At 40.6% G+C, this 25221-nt stretch overlaps 1 protein-coding gene across 1 annotated transcript; it reads left to right on the top strand.

The window, feature by feature from the left end:
* Window positions 1-34: 34 nt before the first annotated feature.
* strn3 (striatin, calmodulin binding protein 3) lies at window positions 35-22304 on the top strand. The gene is made up of 16 exons (XM_088087159.1): window positions 35-376; window positions 12837-12940; window positions 13085-13158; window positions 13439-13517; window positions 14603-14764; window positions 14871-15009; window positions 16288-16423; window positions 18220-18359; window positions 18491-18669; window positions 19348-19395; window positions 20189-20310; window positions 20473-20640; window positions 21175-21315; window positions 21462-21569; window positions 21698-21784; window positions 22051-22304. The coding sequence occupies exons 1-16, from the start codon at window positions 104-106 to the stop codon at window positions 22218-22220; spliced, it is 2130 nt and encodes a 709-aa protein (XP_087943285.1). The 5' UTR covers window positions 35-103; the 3' UTR covers window positions 22221-22304.
* Window positions 22305-25221: the final 2917 nt, after the last annotated feature.

Below are 25221 nucleotides of genomic sequence, written 5' to 3' on the forward strand. Positions count from 1 at the left end.
ACGGGCCTTTAGGGGGGGACGGCAATCCTGTGAGCGGAGCGCAGCTGCCTGGGACTTTCCTTCTACTTTTCTAAAAAAAAAAAAAAAAAAAACTAAAAAAAACATGGATGAGCTCCCCGGCGGAGGAGGGGTCGGAGCGGCCGCCCCGAGACAGCCTCCACCGCCGCAGCAGCAGCAGCAGCAGCCCGGGAGCACCAGCAGCAACCCGCCCATCGGAGCAGGCGGCGGAGGAGTCATGGTGCCGCACCAGCCGGACGAGCTGCCCCGGCCGCAGCAGCAGTACACCATCCCCGGCATCCTGCACTACATCCAGCACGAGTGGGCCCGGTTCGAGATGGAGAGGGCGCACTGGGAGGTGGAGAGGGCCGAGCTCCAGGTTAGCACACCCCGAACACCGAACGCTGCTTTCAGGCTGACACAAGCTGACAGCAACCGGACAAAGACAGACATGTTGCTGTTTGGAGAAAATTAGCGAATCCTCCGAACATTTTACTGTGAAATGAACGTACGTTTACGGCCAGTCAGATGTTCGTAATGTAGCCGGCTAAGCGGCGAAGCTAACGGGTCACGGATAGCGGAACGCTCCGGTGTTACCGTTAGCTCGGCTGGAGCTACTTAGCCGTTAGCCTAGCCGTTAGCTTCACAGCGCTGTCAGCGTAGCTAAATGCTAATTGAGGCTAACCAAAGCTAAGAACAACAACATCCACGAAAGCCAATTTATTTTAGCTTTAATAGTTCCTTTTGGCATTTTATTTTATATTTCCGTATTAGGAAAGCATTTCAGATTTTCTTTTAAGTTTAAAATTATTTATTGTCATACGCATAACGATTAAAGATAATTTTAAATGCTAATAAAATCAGAATCAGGCATACTTTATTGATCCCCGGGAAAAATAAGAATTATATTAAGTGAAAAATAAATAACAGCACAAAGTATGCAAATATATATAAAATACGAATACGGTAATAATAAAAACAATGTATAATACGCTGAATGTGTAGTGTGTGTAAAAAATAAGAAATAGAAATACAGTAAGAATAATACTCAATTAGCTCTAGTATGTAAACATTTCAAAATCATAAATGTGTAATGTGTGGAAAATGTTTTAAAAATAGTAATACAGTAATAAATAATTTGCTTCAGTATATAAATATTTTAAATAATAAATATGTAGAATGTGCTGAGTTTGTAAAAATATATAAAAGATACAGTAATAATAAACAAAAAGCACTAGTATTCAAATATGTTAAAATTGTATAATGTGTAAAGTGTGTAAAAAAAATAGAAATGTGGGAATAATAACAAACACTTATGCGTGAATATTCAAAATTATAAACATGAACAATGTGCTGAGTGTGTGAAGAGTGTAAAAATATAAAACGTGCCTTATTCTACAATGCGGAGTACAAAACTAGTATGTAATGGTAGAAATATAAAATATGTGTGTACTAGAATGTACACTAGAAACATACATGAGTAAGAAGAACAATATGAATATAAACATTATGTTTAACATGTTCAAGATAACCTACATTAACAATAAACTACATATACAGAAGAAAAACAAATAAAAATGAGAATCTCAGTCATAAAATTGTGCATAAATTAAAATGTTGATATAACATATGAAGTAGGATTGTATATATTGGTGGCAGATGGGTGTACAGTCATTGCAAAGTGAATAAATGATGTAAACAGTTTTTTTTTTAAATAATATGAAGTAGATGTAGTAAATTTGCACATTGAACACAAATATTGTGTGCATTCATGGGAAAACAAAAACAACACTATAGAAAACAAACTGCAAAGTGCAATAATAATAATAATACTATTAAATATATAATATTTATACAGTTAATTTTTGTCTTAAACTTATAATACTGATATCTTAAATAGACAGCTTTAAATTGTCTTTATAATGTTTCAAAATAAACTTGATTGTCCAAAACTAATTTAAAATAGAAGAATGATTTTATTGACTTTATTTTAACTTATTGTCATATGCAAAACAATCAAAAACCAAATAAAAAAGAAACTCATTAAATACGTACAAGCTAGTTAGCCGTTAGCCTAGCCGTTAGCTCCACAGCCCTGTCGGTTCACTCAGCACTAAATGCCGAGTTAGGCTAACACGAGCTCACCACAACAACAGCCGAGATCGCTTTTTGAGCCACTTTATTGGTCTCTTTTGATATTTTATATTGTGTTTCCTGTACGCCAACTTGTCGCTAACCAAGTGTTTGTGACCCAGCGGGCGGAGCGGCGAAGCTCTCGGGTCACAGACGGCGGAATAATAGGCGGCGACTGGAGCTAGTTAGCTGCTAGCTTAGCCGTTAGCTTCACGGCGCTGTCTGGTTAGCACTGGATTTAAGCTAACACGAGAGCAGAGAACAACAACAACCGGGGACGCTGCCCGGTGTACCGTCGATATAAAGTATCTATTACCTCTCTGTTATTAACTGTCACTTTTGACGTTTTAATTTATGTTAAACGTACGTGAATGTGTCGGTAATCGTTTCTAACTTAGCGGGCAAAGTGGCTAAGCTAACGGGTCACAGGCAGCGGAATGTGCTGGAGGTACCGTTAGCTTAGCCGCCAGCTCCGCGCTGTCAGGAGGGTAACTGTAAAAAAACACTTTTTAACAAAATAATCTAAACTGAACCAGTTTACAGAGAGCAGCACACACACAGGACGAGAACAGAAAGGTCAGGAGCACCATAGTAGACAGAAACTCTACAGTGAAATGTAATATTGTAAATGTATATTATTATTATTATTATTATTATTATGATTATGATTAAATGTATATTTACAGCTTTTGTCAAAGCAGAAAGTCGTTTCTCTTATTGTTGAATATCCCTCAAGAAAACTACAAATTCATGTTTTTAATGCTTTTTTTGCTGACAGCATAATCAAATGTATTATAAAATTATAGACAGATTCAATTAAACTTTAATTTTGGCTATTATTTGAAAATCTGAAAACTGTTGCTCAGCAAAGATGGAAAATACAGTCCAATGATTTATTTAACCTTTTTAGATCTGTGTTTATTGGCTTTATTAAATTCAAAAATACTGAAAGAAGGTAATGAGCAAAATAAAGAAGAAATGACTCAGAGGTTAGCGAGACATCTGAAAAGTACCAGAAAATTACCAGAAAGTTTGCCAAAGAGAGAGAGACAATAAAAAACTAAAGCAAAAATGACTTGAAGAAATGTTTAAAAATTATAATTCTGTCAAATAATTTTAAATATATAATTATGACGAAACTATTTCCTAAGCGTAAAAAAATGGTTTTCTACATCTACTAATCTCTTTTTTCCCGTCTTTCTTGTTTACTTTGCCAATATTACCATCTTCTTGGGTGCTCACAGTTACAGTAAAGTTACCTGGACGATTGAATTGTGGAGAATCTTACCAGCGTTATGTGCAGCATGTGCATATTGAAAAAAGTTTAAACATTTGTGCATATTTGTGTGTGTGATATAAGCAGCTGACTGGCTGTTGTCAGTGTTATTATACTGTCCTGGCTGCTTTAGAGTTCACAGTTTGTTTCAGCACAGATGCAGATATTAAAATGTGCAACTATTATAAGTAGATGAGAGCGACAAGGAGCAAAATAACCAAATGTATCATTGTTTACTGTCAGTTGTTGACACTGTTTCAATGATTTCTGCTGCCCTGAAACGTCACGCAAACATCACAACTCGGCAACTCCAGTGCCATCAAGATTTCCCAGTTTCCCACTCAGAATGACGACTTTGGAGGGCTGTTCACGAGCTCATAGTTCATAAACACGACATATCTGAGAGCACGCGAAGGCAGCATGAAGCTCGCTCGTTTTCTCATCATCTGAGAGAAACTGATAATCAGAGGTTAATATTCACAGACGTTTCAAAACAAAAAAAAGCCGACTTAGTGCTGATCAGGGCCCCGGGGCAGGGCCCCGGTGCAGGACTCATGCAGCGACGAGGGCCACAGCTTTAAATCTGTACAGTCGCACACCTCAGCAGTTAGTTCACAGATTTTTTTTCATCACAAACTACATTCAGAATGGTTTTGGGGTTTTGTAAACTTTGCTTTGTTTATATATATATATATATATATATATATATATATATATACACACACACACACACACACACACACACACACACACATATATATTTCTTACCATATTGAAAATTGTATGAATCAGCAGATTTTCTTTTTCTTATCCAGTCCAACACAAAGGTCACGTTAAACTCCTCGCTCACTGTTGCTGTCGTCACGAGTTTATTTTTGTTTCGAAAGTTGAAACTTTTCATCGTGGACATGAAGTCAGCGCTCAGGAAAGGAGAAGTGAATGCAGCTGAGGACAAAATAAAAGAGACATATTGTCCAGAAATGAGAGCGTTTGGATTAGGATTTTTTTGATAATGACTGTCTTTATATTGTAATCCGATTGCTGCTAAAAGCTGCTGAAGGAGCTCACCTGCTGTTTTTTATGTCCTGCAGACTGTTAAACATTGACCTTCTTTCCTTCTATAATATCTGATGTAACAGAGATAAAAACAGCTGAATTCAGACAGCAGGTGTGTTACTGACTTTAGGAAAGAAGCAGATTAGACTGAGTGGATGTTTCCAGCGTCTCATGACAGCAGAGAAAACTGTGATTTTGGATGTTGGATTTGTTTTCAGTCGGTCGTTTTTGAACCAAAATGATTGAGTTTTTGTACTCGGTGGTTGGATGGAAGAGGTTCAAACTGTGTTAGTATATCAGTTTATCCATTATCATTAAGATAAAAGTCAAAAGTCATTATTTCTTTGAAGGCTGATTTCTTTTTTCTCCTGAAGTGAAAGTTGAAGAAGCCAGACAGTAAATTAGGGTTTAAACTGTGATTTATTGTCAGAATTCAACAAACTTAAAAAACAGCAAAGCACTTGACCATCTCATGTCAGTATAAACAGTGATTATCGAAATAATGTCAATAAATCAAACAATAAATGGCAAAATAAATCTTATTCCTGGTCAGCAGCGTGTCAAAGTCTTTGCACAGATGATATAAAACATTTGGAAAGTTTTTTTAGTGATCATGTAAACAAAGTAAATAGACAAAAGAAATAGTATTTTCTGTACAAACTGTAAATACAGTCTGATTTCTGCCGTTTGTCGATCAAAACAATGACAACCGAAGACAAACTGTGAGCGCCAACCACCAGCCGCTGAGTGTCATACACTGACTGTACGTGAGTATGTCATGCAGCCGAAACGTATAAAATACACCAAAGATAATTAGGTTTTAAAAACAAAAGTATTATAAACAAATACAGGCATAAACAAATAAATCCAAAAAATCTATTATCAATGAATAATAATTTGAGAAATAAAAAAAATGTATAAAAATGGTATTATTGAAACAAAAAATGTATTATAAACAAATAAATGCATTGTAAACAAATAAAGGTTTAAATAAACAGAAAAGGGCATTTTAAAAACAAGAAAGATATTATAAACAAAGTGTAAGAAAAATAACGGTATAAAAGAATGAAAAAAGGCATTTTAATAATGAAAATGTACGATAAACAAAGGCATGCTAAAGAAACTAACCAAATAAGGAAAGGTCAAAACAAAACAAATGCATCAGAGGTTAGTGCTCATCTCACAATATCCCCAAAATATATATTTTCGCCGGAATGAATTCAGCTCGGATAAACGCGGTGATTTAGGAAAAAGAAGTTTTTGGTTCCCGGCAAAACTGACATTGATGATTTTGTTTCATTTGAGAGATGAAGATGAAGTGCTGAAATGTGAGGCAGTTCATATCTTTGTCATAACACACCCTGCAGCACGCGGCTGAAGTGGAGGCTGCCGTGTGTGTGTGTGTGTGTGTGTGTGTGTGTGTGTGTGTGTGTGTGTGTGTGTGTGTGTGTGTGTGTGTGTGTGTGTGTGTGTGTGTGTGTGTGTGTGTGTGTGTGTGTGTGTGTGTGTGTGTGTGTGTGTGTGTGTGGACAGGGTCTGGGTACACACAGTGTTTGCTGTGCTCTGACTTGTTGCGTTGTGACACTGGATGCCTTCGGCATGACTCGGTCAGAGCTCCTGATAAGAGAAGGTGTCGACATTCCTGCGTTTACTGTAGGAGGAGCGCCGGCGAGCGGCGAGGGCAACGACTGATCGGTTATTCTCAGGAAAAACACTTCATCGATACACCCAGAAAACCTGCTGTCACTTCAACTTTTAGGATTGGACTTTTATTTCAACTTTTAGTTAGCTCCTTTAAGGATTTTTTTTATTTCTAGTTTTTATTATTTTCAGACTTCGTGCAAAGATAACAACGTAAATTACAGAACTAGCAGTGTGAAATCTAACGAATAACAACAACTCACAATAAAGAAAACAAGAAAAGTAACATAAAGACAGTAAAGGGAAAATATTTCACAGTGGTGCACAATCAAAAGAGGACGAGAGAGTTTACAGGTGAGTCAGGCTCCATCACAGCCTGAATGTGGGTTTCCTAATGACTCCATTTAAAGATCTCTTTTTAAAGTTTAGTTTGTACAGGATTTACAAAAGCTCCCACTTCAGCTAGAGATGCCCCAACGCTGTCTGTATTAACCCTTTGGAACCTGATCAAATTGGCTTGATTTCTTTCAAAAACATGGGAAAAGGGGAAAAAAGCAACTTAATAGAAAGTGGCCAAAAAATTTGCAAGAAATTAGCAAATAGTTGTGAGGAAAAATAAAATAGTTATAGGAAAATTACCTGAAAGTAAGAACAAAAAAGAAGTAAGTTGCTTTTGTTGTTTGTTTTTCTGTAACTAATTTAAATGCATAAAAAAATCTTCAATATATAATAATATTTGTGTTTAGGATGGATTATATGCATCTATAATTGAGATTAATCAAGAAAAATCCAATTAAAATACATTTTTTTAAAATGCAAAATTATATTTTTAAACATGTAATAATATGAATTATTACATTTTTTGAAATCCCTCTTTAGTTCTTTCTTTGTTTAGGTTTTTGGAAATGTAACTAATTTTCAGGTAAACTTCTTGGATTTTTTTTTCTAATTTCTGGCTTATTTTTGGGTCATTTTGTCTTTCGTGCAGCAGGTAGTTTACCTGGTTAACAGGTGATGTCGAGGTTTTAAAGCTGCGATCAAATCCCCTTCTGACAGCAGAAAAAGACGTTGGTGAGCCGTCGCTGTTTTTTAACAAGCATCAAGATGCAGAGCAGAGTTTTGACTTTATTGGTGTTCAAACAGTCTGAAATTAAAATAACCAAACAGTTTCTGCAGGTAAAAAAAACACAGAGCGGCGTCCAACATTTCTGATGTTTGCAAACCTCGCAGTCTCACAGCCGTAAATCCCAAAGAAACGCCGCCGGGACGTGTTGTTGTTCCCAAATCCCGTCTGAAAAGCGCACGGGCGTTTTTAATCCGTTATTGGTCTAATTTGCCTAATCTTCACATGAGCTGGAAACAGTGAGGGAGCTGAAGTGAGCGATATTTGGACTAAAAGCTCCTCAGACGCCGCATAGAAACACAGGAAGTGACTGAAACTCCGGAGCAGGGTTCAGTGACGGGAGCTGAAGTGTGTTTTTTGGAAAATGCTGGTTTTATGATCAGAAACAGCCTTTTGAAGTTGCTGCCCCTGATGTGGTCTGCTGATGGTTCCCGTTTTTGTTCAGTTCACAACTTTCACTTGAATAGAGACGGTTAAATCAAACACTTCTTTGTATTTGATAGAAAAATTAAAGATATTTCCTGTCATTGTCAGGCGGCACAGCTGATGATCGGCAGGTGGTGCGAGCAGCAAACATTCATTCAGACTAAAAAATAATAAGTTAAAGTGACAAATAGATGATAGTTATGTTGTTAATAGCTATTGTATTGAATGCATTAATTTGTATCATTATTTTCTGTCATTAAATATAAAGTCAGATGCTAAAGATACTAAATACCCGGCAACTACAAGCAGTATTCTTAAATGATTGTAAATAAAAAATGCAAAATAATGAGGACACTCAGGGATGCTCATCAAAGACTTCATTTAGAATAAAAGGCCAAAAATAGATATTTAAAAAAATATATATTTGGATGCTGATTTTTGGGCTTGTTAGATTTAAAGATGATTTAAATACTTTGGAAAAAAATTAACAAATGAAACTTTAATGTTTAAAAACATTGAGTCAAAAACTTTCATATCCAAAAAACTTTTAAAAAATACTTTTTTGGAGGCTCTGCACTTTGTCATTGACCCATTTACAGACACATGCTGGCGGTCTGTGATGGTGATGGTCTGATGTTCTGATCGTGTGGTGGTCCGATGGTTTGGTGGTCCGATGGTTTGGTGGTCTGATGGTCCGGTGATCTGGTGTTCCGATGGTCCGGTGGTCTGATGGTCCGGTGGTCCGGTGGTCCGATGGTCCGGTGGTCCGGTGGTCCGATGGTCCAGTGGTCCGATGGTCCGGTGTTCCGATGGTCCGGTGGTCTGATGGTCCGGTGGTCCGATGGTCCGGTGGTCTGATGGTCCAGTGGTCCGATGGTCCGGTAGTCCGATGGTCCAATGGTCCGGTGTTCCGGTGGTCCGATGGTCCCGTGTTCCGATGGTCCGCTGTTCTGATGGTCCGGTGATCCAGTGCTCCGGTGGTCCAATGGTCCGATGGTCCGGTGATCCGGTGTTCCGGTGGTCTGATGGTCTGGTGGTCTGATGGTCCGGTGATCCGGTGTTCCGATGGTCCGGTGGTCCGGTGGTCCGGTGGTCCGGTGGTCCGGTGGTCCGGTGGTCCGGTGGTCCGGTGTTCCGATGGTCCGGTGGTCCAGTGGTCCGATGGTCCGGTGGTCCGGTGGTCCGGTGGTCCGATGGACCCATGTTCCGATGGTCGGGTGTTCTGATGGTCCGGTGATCCGGTGATCCGGTGCTCCGATGGTCCGGTGATCCGGTGTTCCGGTGGTCTGATGGTCTGATGGTCTGATGGTCTGGTGGTCTGATGGTCCGGTGATCCGGTGATCCGGTGATCCGGTGTTCCGATGGTCCGGTGGTCTGATGGTCTGATGGTCTGATGGTCCTGTGGTCTGATGGTCTGATGGTCTGATGGTCCTGTGGTCTGATGGTCTGGTGGTCTTGACTCTGACGCAGTGAACGTCATGAAAGTCGTGATCACGAGTGGGAAATTTGGAAATCCCGATGATCCCTGAGTTGGCGAGTTGTGATGTCTGCGCGGCGTTTCAGGGCAGAAATGTCAGAAATCATGAAAACTGTCGACAGCTGACAGTAAAAAACGATATATTTGGTTATTTTGTCCCATTTTTATTTCTTTTCTTTTCTAACAAAAGTTGCTGATTTGAGGTCATGAATCCATAAACATGGCGTCAGAAGTCCATGTTCAGTCAGTGGTAGGAAACTTTTTCATTAATTCACATATTAAATATCAGTTTTTGATCCCATGTCAAGAGCCATATGGAATGATATGGTGTGTGAGCTGCTGTCCACGGAGAGCGAGCTAGATTACATATAAACATACAGAAAAAATAAATGAATATATGTGAAAACTACAAAATTAAAAGCAACATGAGATATAAAATAATAATAAACTGGAAACGGCTATCAGCCTGCTGGCTGGTAGAAATGCGGATTCATTTGGATTGAAGGCAGTGAGGTCCGGCTGCAAACGGGAACTCCGAAAGAAAAGAAGCGATAGAATCAAAAAAGTAAACGTCTGAACAGCAAACAAATGTGATGATGAGTGATGGTACTCCGTTAAATGATATTTTCTTAGATCAGGTGAAGTCTGAGTTTTTTCTCTATTTTTAATGACTTGATTTTTCCAGAAAATCACTAATAATCAAAGTTCATGATCGGACTAAAGCTACATAATATTAGATAATAAGAGATAATAACAGATAGGACTGATATATAGTATTATAGCGCTTTTTAAGGTACTCAGCTTTACGCTCCAGGTTTTAATGTTCACGTAGCCATAGCTGGTAGCCAGGAGGTCAGAGGTCACCGTGTTCACCTGGAGGCCGGCGTCAGCGGGCGGGGCGGCGCTGCGGTGACTCTGTGTTTTGGTAAAGAGAGCAGGACGGCAGGCTGTAATTAGGCGTCTTGGCCTACTGGGCCCTGCTCTGACAGCCCCGTCCCAGCTGGACGCTAAAAGTAGACCGCCCCGAAATAACTCTAACACACACACATGCACGCACACACACACGCAGACACACACAAATTGTGTCAGTCAGTCACAAAATGATTTAAACACCATGACGACTTTTTGTTTTTTGGTTAAACTTGATATTTATTTTAATGGTCACAGAGACAATTCATACACGGTGTGTGTGTGTGTGTGTGTGTGTGTGTGTGTGTGTGTGTGTGTGTGTGTGTGTGTGTGTGTGTGTGTGTGTGTGTGTTAATGACACAGTTGTTGGGAGGAATGGCTCCGATGTCCCCCCTCGTTTCTCCTGGTTTGTCATGCTGGTAAATCTGGGCCAGTGAGCTCACTTCACACACTCCTCCACCTCCTCCTCCTCCTCTTCCTCCTCCTCCTCCTCCTCTTCCTCCTCCTCCTCCTCCTCCTCCTCCTCCTCCTCCTCCTCCCCCTCCTCATCATCCTCCTCATCATCATCACCATCATCACCATCATCATCACCATCATCATCATCATCATCGTTTCGGTCGGCGCGGTGCCCTGACCTCACTCAGCTCCCCGAGGAGCGCTTGATTCATGCACACCAGGTGCACGGGGCGGGACGGGTGCTGGGACTTGAGTCTTAAAGTGAGAACAGTGAGAAGTGCAGAGAGACGTGTTGGCGGCTGCCTCTCACAGATTATCGTCTCAGACAAACACACACTTTGTTATTAACCCTTAAAACCACAGGCTCACTGTCAAATGAGTGTAAATACCTGCTGAAAAAACCCAACAGGTGGAAAGTCACAGTGACGCCTGCAGCTGGTCAGAGGATCAGACAGACAGCTGATTACAAACACAAACAACAAAGTTACCAGAAACTAAAAACCAAGAAACAAACGAATAAAAAAGGCATCAAAAACCCAAATCAAAGGTTTTTACAAATAAAACATCTGAAACAGAGCTGCAAACAGAGCTAAAAAAACAGAGCTGCAAACATCTGAAACAGAGCTGCCAGGCCCAGCTTCATCCACATCACATTAACTCTGTGTGTGTGTGTGTGTGTGTGTGTGTGTGTGTGTGTGTGTGTGTGTGTGTGTGTGTGAGTGTGACAGTTCATGACTCACAGTGACAGCACAGCTGTGTTGACTGACTATTGGAGATGATTTCCTTTTTTTTGTTAAACCATATTCTGTATTTTTGTTTTATTTTAACGCCATTTTTAAAAAAATCTTTGGTAATTGTGTTTCTTTAAAAAAATTCTTTAATTATCTTTGCAATTTTAATGAAAACATCAAAAATGTGTAGTTTCTTTCTTTTCTTCCCTTCAAATTTGTTTTTTTTTTTTTTTAAAGAAGACCAAAAGACACGTTTTCTTAATAAAATTCTGTGTGGCGTTTGTAATGAAAAACTAGAATATTTTTTGCCAATTATTTATTGTAATTTATTTTTTAATTAATTTAAATAAAACAGGTTTGGAAGGCATATATTCTTTAAAATTTCCAAAATGACACAGAACAGCCAGAAACTAAAATTATCTTTGGATTTTCACGTTTCTGACGGTGCTTGAAAACAGCATTGGGGACACTGAAAGATTTTTGAAAAGGGTTTGAATCTTTTCTGTTTGAAAAATGCTCTGCAATTGGGGCAAGGAAACACACACACACACACACACACACACACACACACACACACACACACACACACACACATACATATGTCTTGTGGTATGTCAGAGAGATTCGGGGGGTCGTGGGGAGCTGTGGCTGTCAATCACAGCGCCGTCCAATCAGAGCACAGCTGAAGTATTGTGGTCTGTTATGTAATCCTCCTCCCAGACGTCCCGGTCCACTCCCTCTCTCCTTTGGCCGGGGGAGGACCTCTGGTTTCCCCGTCGTCATGGCGACCTTCACTAGAGGAAGTTGCGACCCCCAGTTTGCCTCTGAATCCCCCCTGTTGCCATGGTCACCTGGCAGAGAGCGCAGTGTGTGTGTTTGTGTATAAATAGATCCCAGCTGATTGCCGAAAGAGAGCTCTGGTTTCAGGAGCAGCTGCTCACAGACAGAGAGACAGGTGGACTGATGGACGGACAGGGAGACAGACAGGTGGACTGATGGACAGAAAAAGAGACAGAGGGACAGACAGAGGGACAGGTGGACTCTATAAGAACAGGTTAAGTGTCCCAAGATCATTTCTGTTTTTAGTTTGTGGCTGATCAATTGGGTAAATTTTTGGTGATTTTTACAGAAAAGAAGGAACACCAAAATCTTTACAGAAAAAAAATAATCTAAAGAAATTGCCAGAATATTTTGAAGAAAAAAAGCATAGAAAATTGTGTTTAGGAAACAATCTCAAATTAAAACACCAAAAATTGCAAACATTTTTTACAGAAATAATTGACACAATTATTTCTTCAAAAATTATTTACAATTTTTTCACAAAAAATGGCATAAAAAATATTAATTGAAAAATAAATGGCCAACATTTTTTCTTTTTTCGGTTGTTTTATATAATGTATGACTTTGGAAATTTGCTTCAAAGTCCTGGAAACTTTTAGTGAACATGTATGAGCCCTGGAGAAGGCCAGATTTCACCTCTGAACTCTGATGATGTCATTCAGTGTGTGTGATGAGGTCATGAGTTAACCCTTTGTGTGTGTGTGTGTGTGTGTGTGTGTGTGTGTGTGTGTGTGTGTGTGTGTGTGTGTGTGTGTGTGTGTGTTCCTGCAGGCGAGGATAGCGTTCCTGCAGGGCGAGAGGAAAGGTCAGGAGAACCTGAAGAACGACCTGGTTAGAAGAATAAAAATGTTAGAATACGCTTTAAAACAGGAAAGGTAAGCAGAAGCGCCCTCATGTCTCTGAGCTCTTTAACCCTTTCACGTCTCCTCAGAATCACGGTCCTTCGTGTCGTCCTGGGACTGAGCCGCAGACACTCTGAAGCCGTTTGATGGCCACATTAATGTTTTCTGTCGTTTCAGAGCAAAATACCACAAATTAAAATACGGAACAGAGTTAAACCAAGGAGAGATGAAGATGCCAAGCTTCGAATCAGGTGAGGAGGAAGACACACTGTTCTTTCTCTTCTCCTCCTCCTCTTCATCTCCTCCTTCTCCTCTTCATCTTCTCCTCCTTCTCTCTCCTCTCTATATATAATTATTATAATAAGATTTGGTCATTTTCTTTCTTTTCTTATTTTCAGGTCATTTTTTACGTCATGTTAAGTTGCTTATTGCCTTTTTTCAAGCCAATCAAGCCAGTTCTCTCAGGTTTCAAAGAGTTAATGACTGTTTTGTGTGTGTTTTGTGTGTGTTTTGTGTGTGTTTGTGTTTTAGACACCAAAGACTCAGAAGTCTCTGCTGTTCCCGCCAACAGTCAGCTCACCTGGAAACAAGGAAGACAACTACTCAGACAGTAAGAGCACTGACAACATAACGCCGATTTACCACCGACAAAATTACGTGCTCGGGTTGAGCGTGCAGTCGCTCCGCGGTCATGTGACTCTGTCAAATAATACTGATAATACAACAGCTTATATCTCAGTTACTGCAGCTTGATGGCAGACTGAAGTCGGACCGTGTTCATTTGCATCATCCCTGTCAAATAGTTAACTTTAGTTTATGCACAGAGTCGATAAAAATAAAGATACAAACCTGATTTTGAGTGAAATTAGACGTGTGTGAAATTAGACCCCCTGGTAAGCTGTTCAGAGCGTGTAAATATGGGCCAGACATTAAAGTTTACAATTCTATATTTCAGCCTGCAGCTTAACTCTGATCTAAAACTTCAAAAATGACTCAAAGATCCTAAAAGTGTAGTCAGAGGCGGTCCTGGGTAGTTTTGCGCCCTGGGCGAACCCCCCCCCCAGTTTTTACATTTTCACATAGCGCAATAAATGTAAAAGTATCTATGTTAATTTTATGAATGAAATACAATTTATTTGGAAGCAGCTGGGATCATAACAGGTCAGTCTATCCCCCCCCCCCCGTGCTTTTCCTCTGAGAGTTGAACTCAGCCTGCTCTCAGCCTCTGCAGCTGTGAGCTGATCGCCCTCCTGTCTCCCTGCTGCCTTTTCTTCTGACGCACACAACCTGTAGACATGACTCAGCAGAAAGTTGACATGATGGTAAGGGCGCCCCGCACCTACTCCGCTAACGTGACGTGGAAATGAGCGGTAGAAAACTTGCAATTTTTATTTATTTATTTATTTATTTTGCGGGTGCGTCCCTGAGTGTAGTCGCACTAAAACGATCCCTGGAGAGGAACGAGTGATGGAGAGCAGCAGGATCAGCGAGCGGGAGCACTTTTCATACAGAGCAGTTATTTCAATACGTACATATACTATATGTATATATACATATATACATAAACAAATAAAACATACTATATACTATATGAATAACATCAAATAATTCACATGATGGCATCTTTGAATGTGAATGAATTAATGTGTGTGTGTGTGTGTGTGTGTGTGTGTGTGTGTGTGTGTGTCTGTCCAGGTACCTGCAGGAAGTAGGATACACAGACACCATCCTGGACGTCCGCACTCAGAGGGTCCGCTCTCTGCTCGGCCTGTCAGGCTCTGAGCAGAACGGATCTGTGGAGAACAAGAACCTGCAGCACCTCATCAACGGGACAGAGCGCCGCAAGGACAGCAAGAGGTGCACACACACACACACACACACACACACACACACACGCATACTCTGAGTAGCCGAGGAGGTCAGAGGTCACACAGTGTTTATACTTGGGTGTTTTTGTGTCCAGGAGTCCAGGAGATGTTCTGGAGACGTTCAACTTCCTGGAGAACGCAGAGGACAGCGACGAAGATGAGGACGAGGAGGGAGACCTGATGGACGACATCAGCACCGACAAACACCACCGAGCCAAGAAACACAAGACCAAGGTACACACACACACACACACACACACACACACACACACACACACTGCCTGCAGGGCTCCTGTGGATCCTTAAAAAAGTCTTAAAATTCCTTGAATTCACTCATTTAAAGATGAGACATTCGCTGGTATTAAAATGTCTTTCAGAAGTCTTAAAAATGCAAAGATATGGGAAATGTGAATTTATGAATCTTTTTTCTGACATTTTATTGTAAAATCTGAAAAATAACTGATAACTTCTTTTTTTAAATAATTAACTGAAAACCTCTCATGTTAACGTCTGACAGATCAGGACACAGGAACCAGCATCCGTGTGTACTTTTACTACAACCCACAATAAAATAATAAAACCAGTTTTTTTAAAGGTAAAGGGAATAGACGCTTTTATCATAATATGATGTTTTCACTGTTTTTCATGTTTCATTTTAAAAAAGTAATAATAATAATAGAATAATAAGTTGCTTTCATTTGCAGATTGATTTGTCACAAAGCCATAAAGAAAATGCTATAAAATCAGCATCTCGTACGTTTTTACAAATGTTGCTGATGTTTTCAAAAACAGTAGCAATTCCAGTATGGCAACATTTTTAAAGAAAAAAATAAAAGCCAAATGTTTTTTGAAGGAAAAAAAATAAATCAACAAAAATTTTCAGGGGAAAAAAATCGTCAAAAATATTTTAAAAATTTTTTTAAAAATTGGCAAAAAAGGTTTTTGGAAAAAATCGTGCAGCGTATTTCAAGCAAGAAAGTGTTAATTTTCTTCCAATATTTGATGCATGTGGCTCATCCAACTTTTTATTGGACCGGAGTCGTTTTTAGGAAAACAGTAAACACCTGAGTGAGATTGTACCTAATCTTAAGTCGTTTATGTCACATTATGTTTTTTTTCCGTCAGTTTTGGTTTTTGTAAAATTATCCATAATTTACAGTCGTTTAAAATCTGGCGTCCGTTCAGCTGCCACATTAAGCTGCAGATTATTATTTATATTATTATAACACATCAGCGTACAGTGAGAGACGTTCGGAGCCGTGAGTGACCTCGTCAGTGACGTCATCAGTGACCTCGTCAGTCGTCTTTTGTCCAAACATCCACTGTGATGTCTAAGAAAAGCAGCGAATCTTCACCTGTGACCACCTTCTGATGTGTCACAGTTTGACGTTTATGTTTGAAAATGACTCAAACGCTTCACTGAAGAACTAAACAGCTGCTGAATAATTATTATTTATTCTGATTTATGATTGAAAAGTTGATCACTGCAGCTCTGATGTGCGTCTCCTGCAGGTCGGGAACGAGGGACTGGCGTCGGAGGACGACGCCGACACAGAGGAGGCTCTGAAGGAGTTTGACTTCCTGGTGACGGCGGAGGACGGCGAGGGAGCGGGCGAGGCTCGGAGCTCCGGAGACGGGACAGAGTGGGGTGAGAGACACGGGACAAAAACATACCTGACTGTTTTTTAAAAATTGTGCTGGTTATTAAATATCAGAAACCAGCGTCTCTCCAAAACATCAAAATATTCAGTTTACTGTTAAATAAAACAAAAAGTATTTAAAAAAACAGAGAACGTAAATTTAGGTTTTTGCTTTTGAAAAAAGACTAATGATTGATTAGTTATCAGTTATTTTTCTCTCAATTACAAATTGTTTCATCTTTAACTCTGATGAAAAACAAAGTACATACATACATGCATGATTTCAAAACTAATTTCAAAATTAATGCTTATTAAAATGAATCTCGATGAAAAATAAATGCTGAGTTAAATACATACATTAAAAAATTAAAGAAATGTTTTAAATAAATAAATAATAAATTTAAAATGGACATAAAATAAATGCTTAAATAAATAAATACATACATTCAAGTTGAAGAAATGCATTTAATGATGAATTTAAAAGATATAAATACTGAAATACATACATACATTTATACATACATTTCAAATTGAAGAAATACGTTAAGAAAATAATTTAAAATAAATGTAAAATTTGGAAATGCATACATACATACATTTGAAATTTACAAAATATATTTAAAATGAATTTAATATAAATAAATGAATGCATAAATAAAGGACATTTTACATAGGAAAGTAAATTAAGACACAAGTTTAAACAGAAATATCAATTTATGTCACATTTAATCAATTAAGTAATGCCAGTAATTCTTTTCATCATTAGTTTCAGTAGGTTTGATAGTTTATTCATGTATTTATCCTGTAATTTATTTATTGATTTTTGATTTTGTTAGCTTCTGCTCTAAATATAGTTTTTTTTAGCGAACTACTCGACTGTTTAACATCTGGCATTTTAATGTTTTTAATGTCCTGTAAGTTAATGGTGTTTAGTGGGTTTTTGTTTTTATAATCAGTGTTATTATCAGTGTCATTATCAGTGTCATTATCGGTGTTATTGTCAGTGTTATTATCAGTGTCATTATCAGTGTCATTATCAGTGTCATTATCAGTGTCATTATCGGTGTTATTGTCAGTGTTATAATCAGTGTCATTATCAGTGTTATTATCAGTGTCATTATCGGTGTTATTGTCAGTGTTATTATTAGTGTTATTATCGGTGTCATTATCGGTGTTATTGTCAGTGTTATTATTAGTGTTATTATCGGTGTCATTATCGGTGTTATTATCAGTGTTATTGTCAGTGTCATTATCAGTGTTATTATCGGTGCCATTATCGGTGTTATTATCAGTGTTATTGTCAGTGTTATTATCAGTGTTATTGTCAGTGATATTATCAGTGTCATTATCGGTGTCATTATCAGTGTTATTGTCAGTGTTATTATCAGTGTCATTGTCGGTGTTATTGTCGGTGTTATTGTCGGTGTTATTGTCAGTGTTATTGTCAGTGTTATTGTCAGTGATATTATCGGTGTCATTATCGGTGTCATTATCAGTGTTATTATCAGTGTTATTATCAGTGTCATTATCAGTGTTATCAGTGTCATTATCGGTGTTATTGTCAGTGTTATTGTCGGTGTTATTGTCAGTGTTATTGTCGGTGTTATTGTCAGTGTTATTGTCAGTGTTATTGTCAGTGTCATTATCAGTGTTATTATCAGTGTCATTGTCGGTGTTATTGTCAGTGTTATTGCAGTGATTATTTGGGCAGGATGGCGGTTGACGTCGTAAACGTGTGATGATGGGACTCTGTTCATTTGAAGCTGTATTAAAGTAAACTGACAGTAAACGTCCGTCTCTGCAGCGGAGCCGCTCCCGTTTCCTCCCGGTGGGGGGAAGTCCTTCCTGTTGGGGGGTTCAGACGACGTGTTGGAGAGCGTGCTGGGTTTGGGCGACCTCGCTGACCTCACCGTCACTAATGACGAAACAGACTACAGCTACGATGTAAGACACACACACACACACACACACACACACACACACACACACACACACACACACACACAGAGCCACAGGTTAGGACGCACTCACTGACAAATTTAACCACCTCATCTCTGGTCTCTGATCGCCACCAGCTGCCGTCCAATAAGGAGTCCTCGTTCAGGAAGACGTGGAACCCCAAGTACACGCTGCGGAGCCACTTTGACGGCGTCCGTGCGCTGGCCTTCCACCCTGTGGAGCCCTGCCTGGTCACCGTGTCCGAGGACCACACCCTCAAACTGTGGAACCTCACCAAGACCGTCCCTGCCAAAAAGTACGTCACAACAACAACAACAACAACAATAAAACGGTGTTAAAACAGCTTTTTAGAAACTCACACAAAAAACAGTAAAACACCTCAGAACAGGAGCGGCCTCTAGTTCACCTGCTAGAGCGTGCGCCCCACATGCCGCGGCCTTCGCAGCGGCCGGGGTTCGATTCCAGCCTGCGGCCCTTTGCTGCAGTTTTTCATGTATGATCGGAATCACAGTTTCCTTCAGTTTCTCCTGCAGCTCTCGTTGCAGGATTCTCGTCTTCAGAGGAAAATCCCGTCTTTCTCCTCCTCGGCGGTCACAGATCCGTCAGTATTTGCATCTCATTTCCCCGTCAGCGCGGCGTCTCTGACATCATTCAGCCCGACTTAAATACAGACGCATCAGTGTCCCGCTCATAATCCCTGCAGACCCCCGACACCCCCCATCAGGACTCACTGCTGCACACAGCGTCACGTCGTCCTGGAATTTAGTTTCACAAACCTGAGCAATAACACGTGTTTTCAAGGACCGGCGGGAATATGAAAATCAGAGAAGAATTTTTAAAGGAAAAAGATCTTTAAAGATCGGCAAAAATTTTGAAAGATCCGAAACACAAATATAAGCCCCCCCCCAAATTCTTGGTGAAAATGTGTGTGAACCTTAAATAACAGTCCTTTTTCTGTCACTTTGTTTTACAGAAGTGCCTCTTTTGATGTGGAGCCCGTCTATACGTTCAGAGCACATGTGTATGTATCACACACACACAAACACACACTCTCACACAGACACATACACATTCACACACACACACATATCACACACACACACACATACACTCACACTCACACACACACACACATATCACACACACACAGACACATCACACACTCACATACACACACACACACTCTCACACAGACACATACACACACACACATATCACACTCACACACACACACACACACACATATCACACACTCACACACACACACACACACACTCACAGACATATACACACACACATATCACACTCACACACACACACACACACATATCACACACTCACATACACGCACACACACTCACACAGACATATACACACACACATATCACACTCACACACACACACACACATATCACACACTCACATACACGCACACACACTCACACAGACATATACACACTCACACAGACATATACACACTCACACACGCGTCCGTCAGGTTTGTCGATGATGTTTCAGGTTAACATGATTAACATCTGCTGCAGGTAACTTAAACACCTTTGAATGATCTGTCTCTGTCTCTGTCTCTGTCTGTCTCTGTCTCTGTCTCTGTCTCTGTCTGTCTCTGTCTGTCTCTGTCTCTGTCTCTGTCTCTCTCTGTCTCTGTCTCTGTCTCTGTCTGTCTCTGTCTCTGTCTCTCTCTGTCTCTGTCTCTGTCTCTGTCTGTCTCTGTCTCTGTCTCTGTCTCTCTCTGTCTCTGTCTCTGTCTCTGTCTGTCTCTGTCTCTGTCTCTGTCTGTCTCTGTGTCTCTTCAGTGGTCCAGTGTTGTCGTTGGCGATGACGTCCAGCGGTGAGCAGTGTTTCAGTGGAGGCATCGACTCGACCATCCAGTGGTGGAACATCCCGAGCTCCAACGTCGACCCCTACGATACCTACGGTGACACACACACACTCAAACACACACACACACACACACACACACACACTCTCACACACACACGCTCTCTCACACACACACGCTGAAGTTTGTCCTCTTTGTCCGTCCAGAGCAGCAGGTCACTAACTGTCCCCTCCTCTCTCCACCCTCTAATCTAATCAGATCCCAGCGTCCTGGCGGGGTCGTGGTTGGGACACACGGACGCGGTGTGGGGATTGGCTTACAGCGGCATCAAGAACCGCCTCCTGTCCTGCTCCGCCGACGGCACGGTCAAACTGTGGAACCCGACGGAGAAGAACCCCTGCATCAGCACTTTCAACACAAACAAGGGTGAGGACACAAGACGGAGGACGGAGGGCGTCCCCCGCAGGACATAGATCGGGGATAATCAACTCTCTTTGTTTTTGGGGCCACTGTTGCAAAACGACAGGGGCCCAGGGGCCAGTCACAGCATCCCCAAACATGTGTCTGGATTTTGGGACGTTTCTAGAATTTTAGGACAGGAGTTTAGGACTTTTCTGGGAACTTTGGACATGTCTACAATTTTTGCATGTCTCTAATATTTTAGGACATCAGTGTCTCAGCTGTGTCCTCTGTGGGGGATCCTCCTCTGGCTCTATGCTGATGCTGTTTTATGTCTCTGACACCTTCTGGAGACTAAAAGGACAAAAACTGTTCACAGAGTCAATCACTTTATTTTTATTTTACATTAGAAAATGTTTGGGGCCACCAGGGGCCCTATCAGGGGCCAGGTTTGGCCCGCGAGCCGTAACTTGAGTATCAGTGGAGTAGAGCATCCTCTGGTGGACACCATGGTAACAGCAGCTGATGGAGGTGTGTGTGTGTGTGTGTGTGTTTTTACAGAACATGGCGTCCCCACGTCGGTGGACTTTAACGGCTGTGACCCCGCCCACATGGTGGCGTCCTTTAACACCGGAGATGTGGTGGTGTACGACCTGGAGACCTCCCAGAATGCACTGGTGCTGAAGGGGCAGGGAGATGGCAGTAAGACACACACACACACACACACACACAGAGTCATGTGTATAAAATAATTGTATACAAAAATAATTGTCTTCTTTGTCTGTCCTCTCTCTGCTCCTCGTCCCTGTCTTTTCTTCTTCTCCTGTTTTAATGTCCCCGTCTGTCAGGCGTCCCAGGGTCCAATCACATCAATAAGGTGGTCAGTCATCCCACGCTGCCCGTCACCATCAGCGCCCACGAAGACAGACACATCAAATTCTACGATAACAAGTCAGGTCAGTCTGTCTCCACCTGTCTCTGTCTCTGTCTGTCTCTTTCTCTGTCTGTCTCCACCTGTCTCTGTGTGTCCCTACATGTCTGTGTCTTCTGTGGACATAAACAAAGAGTGAAAATGTGTGTGCAGGTAAAGTGATCCACGCCATGGTGGCTCACCTGGATGCCGTCACCAGTCTGGCTGTGGACCCCAACGGGATCTACCTGATGTCTGGAAGTAAGAGACTTTCACCTACTTTTACTTTCATATATTTTTATATATATATATATATATATATATATATATATATATGTACTGTGGTGAAGATACAAAAATAAAATCCATGCTCAAATGAATATGAAAACCTTTCATCACGTGAAAATGTAAAATCAATAAAGTCGATAAATAAATACAAAGTCGAATTTTTAGGAAACAAATGAAATCTCATTCAGCTCATGTTTTTATTTTGAAAAAATCTGATTTGTATATATTTCCATCCTCAGGTCATGACTGCTCCCTGCGTCTGTGGAACCTCGACAGTAAAACGTGCGTTCAGGAGATCACGGCTCACCGTAAGAAGAGCGAGGAGGCCATCTACGATGTGGCCTTCCACCCCTCCAAGGCCTACATCGCCTCGGCAGGAGCCGACGCCCTCGCCCGGGTCTACGTTTAGACGAGGGGAGGAGGAGGAGGAGGAGGAGGAGGAGACGACTGCGGGCGAGAGACACAAACAGACAGAGAGCGGGAGGAGCCCCCCCCGCAGAGCCACCATGACACTACATGACCCCGCCTCCCATCGTGTTAACACTAGTCTGACCTCTGACCCCCACACAGCAGGAGGCGACCTTAAAGGAAAAATCCCCAAAAATCATCTTGTTGTTTCACGTTGTAACGAGATCAGACCAAGAAAAGTTTGTTCTGTAGCCGCTGGTCACGTGAACGCAGCGTTAGCTCACAGAACGTTAGCCGCTGGTCACGTGAACGCAGCGTTAGCTCACAGAACGTTAGCCGCTGGTCACTTGAACGCAGCGTTAGCTCACAGAACGTTAGCCGCTGGTCACGTGAACGCAGCGTTAGCTCACAGAACGTTAGCCGCTGGTCACTTGAACGCAGTGTCAGGTGAGCGACGCTCTTTGTCGTGTTAGTTGTTGGAAACGTTCTCCGCTGAGCAGAAATCGTCTCGCTGTATCCGGAGATTTGGTGCTTCTGTCGCTGCTGTTCGTCGTTTAAACGCCACTCTAAAGCGCGTTAACGATGTTGGAAATTTGTGCTTTTGTCCGTAGCTGCTGTCAGATTTCACTTCCGCACGCCGATCAAACTACAGAAAACAAATATGAGGTTCCACCGAGGAACAAAAGAACCCAAAAACTCTTTGAGGAAATGGTATAAAGACGCAGCCTGAGCGGAAACTGAAAGGGTTAAAGGACTGAAAGGGTTAAAGGACTGCGAGGCGCGTCGTCACTCGGCGAACAGCAGAAGATCTGAGGGGGATTTTTCCTTTAAAGCGTCTCCGGCTGCAGCAGAGAAGAAGAGAATCCAGCAAGTAACGCGGCGTCTGAAGTTTTAACCCCTCGAGCTTTTGTTGTATTTAAGTTTTAGATTTTAAAATCTGCAGTTCCATATTTTTTACAGTGTTTTTAAGAGGATTCATAGAAAAAAGAAGTTAAAAAAACCTGGACATCACGTCGGTTTTGTTTTTTAATACTAACGATGAACGAGCTCATCGGGTTAAAAATGAGACTCAGCTGATTGGTCGGTACACCTCAGCCCCTGGCGGGCCAATCAGAGCCCTGCGTTTAAACCACCGAGCGAAGGATTCCTGCGTGGGCGTTGCTGTAGTTACGTATGGACGTTTTCTGTTTGTGTAAAATAAATCTAGTTTTTATAATCGTTTTTATAAACGTGGAAGCGTCTCGTTAACGGCACCGAGGAGGATTCTGGGTCCTCACTCCGTCCAGTCCTGCCATCGTCCTCCGTCTCCGTGGAGACGTCATGTCCTCCGTCTTCACAGAGACATCACTTCATGTAGAAAGTAAAGGAGAGAGGACTACGGAGGCCCATTTCTGCCAATGTGATGGCCAAAAGAACAAAAAAAAATCCTGTTGTTTATTATAGAGAAACTTTGTCAAATTAATGACTTCATATCTCAAAAAATAATTTGGTGTTGCAACATATGATTATCTCCAAAAAATAACTTGCCAAAATAAGTACCTACTATATCAACATAATGATGCAGTTTTGCAAAACATGACTTAAAATATCAAAATTGTTAACAAAAAAAGACCCAATATTTCAAAAAAAGACTAAGCTCTTAGAAGTGATGGCTACCAAAATAACAACTTAGTATGTACAAATAATGACTCAAAATAAAAACTTGATGACTCAGTATCTAAAAAATGAGTTAGTATCTAAAAAAACCCCAGATTTTCTAAGTACTCAAAAATAATGACTTACAGAAATGATGACTTAGTACCTCGAAAAAATATTATAAGAAAATGACTTATAGTTACACAAGAAAATGACAGTTCACAGTATCACAACAATATTTATTATAATCTCAGAATAATGTGATTTTTGCTAAATGACAACATATTTCAAAAATTATGACTTCTAATAATAATATCTTATTTTGGAAAAAATGTCTACATGTTGTAATTTTTTTTAAAATGACTTCGTATCACAAAACCAAACTTTGGAGAAAATACTTTCACAAAATGACGACATATTGCAAAACTAATGACTCGGTATCTCAAGATAATAAACTTTTTTGAGATACTAACTCTTAATTTTTACGAAAAAAAAACTCATTATCTTTCAACACTGTCCTTGTTTTGATTGTCATTATTTTGCAATCTTAATTCATGTTACTACACTAAGTAATGTTTTTATTTTACTTTTGTTGTGACACTTTTTTTGAGGTATTTGGATATTTTTTTAAAACTTATTTTGAGAATGTTTTTAATTTTCATGACTTGAAGCTTGTTTTTTTACCATCACATTGGCAGAAATGGGCTTCCGTACATGGAGGAGAGACGAGGAGCTGCTGAGGAGCGTTGAGACTCGGCCGAGGATGAGGAGGAACAAACGAGCTCGTTCTGTTTTTATTTATATTCAATAATTCATCACAACAAAAGTAGTTTTTAACACCCCGCCAACTTTTGGTAATCGGCTTTACAAAGTGGTACCTGAACGCAGCACAGGTCTCAGTGTAAACAGCTCCTCCTGCTGCTCCTCCTCCTGCTGCTCCTCCTCCTCATATCACTGTGTGAGTTTTCTCTTCACGTCGACTACGTTTTGACTTTTCTTCATCACGGCTTCTTCAAGCAGGAATTTAAGTTATTTATATCTTTTTTTTTTCCTTACGAGGAAGAAAGAAGCGGTTTGAGCGCCAGTAGAAACCGTCCAATCAGACGCCCCCTGGGGCAGGTTTAAAAACAAAAACGCTGCCACCTGATTGGCTGAACATCCTGAGCCGCTCCGACTCGGCGAGTTTTCTTCCATGGTTGCGGTTTGTTTTAATTTAATTCTTTTTTTTTAAACTGAAGGGATTTGAGCGTCTCACAAACAAAATCTTTATTTTTCTTTTCACCCACGCTACGACTTACTGTGTAACTAAAGACTCTTTTTTTGTTTGTGTAATGCATGATTAATACAATAAAAAGTATTTTTTCTAG

Source organism: Plectropomus leopardus, chromosome 14 (genome assembly GCF_026936395.1).
Source record: "Plectropomus leopardus strain MGB_pleo_1.0 chromosome 14, ASM2693639v1, whole genome shotgun sequence".
NCBI classification, from domain to species: Eukaryota; Metazoa; Chordata; class Actinopteri; order Perciformes; family Serranidae; genus Plectropomus; species Plectropomus leopardus.

Bases quoted from the DNA above. Each gene is read 5' to 3' on its own strand.
- strn3 (XM_088087159.1), top strand. From the start codon at position 104: ATGGATGAGCTCCCCGGCGGAGGAGGGGTCGGAGCGGCCGCCCCGAGA. The intron at 13,518-14,602 runs GTAAGAGCACTG...GTGTCTGTCCAG, and splicing joins GGAAGACAACTACTCAGACA to GTACCTGCAGGAAGTAGGAT. The intron at 16,424-18,219 runs GTGAGAGACACG...CCGTCTCTGCAG, and splicing joins CGGAGACGGGACAGAGTGGG to CGGAGCCGCTCCCGTTTCCT.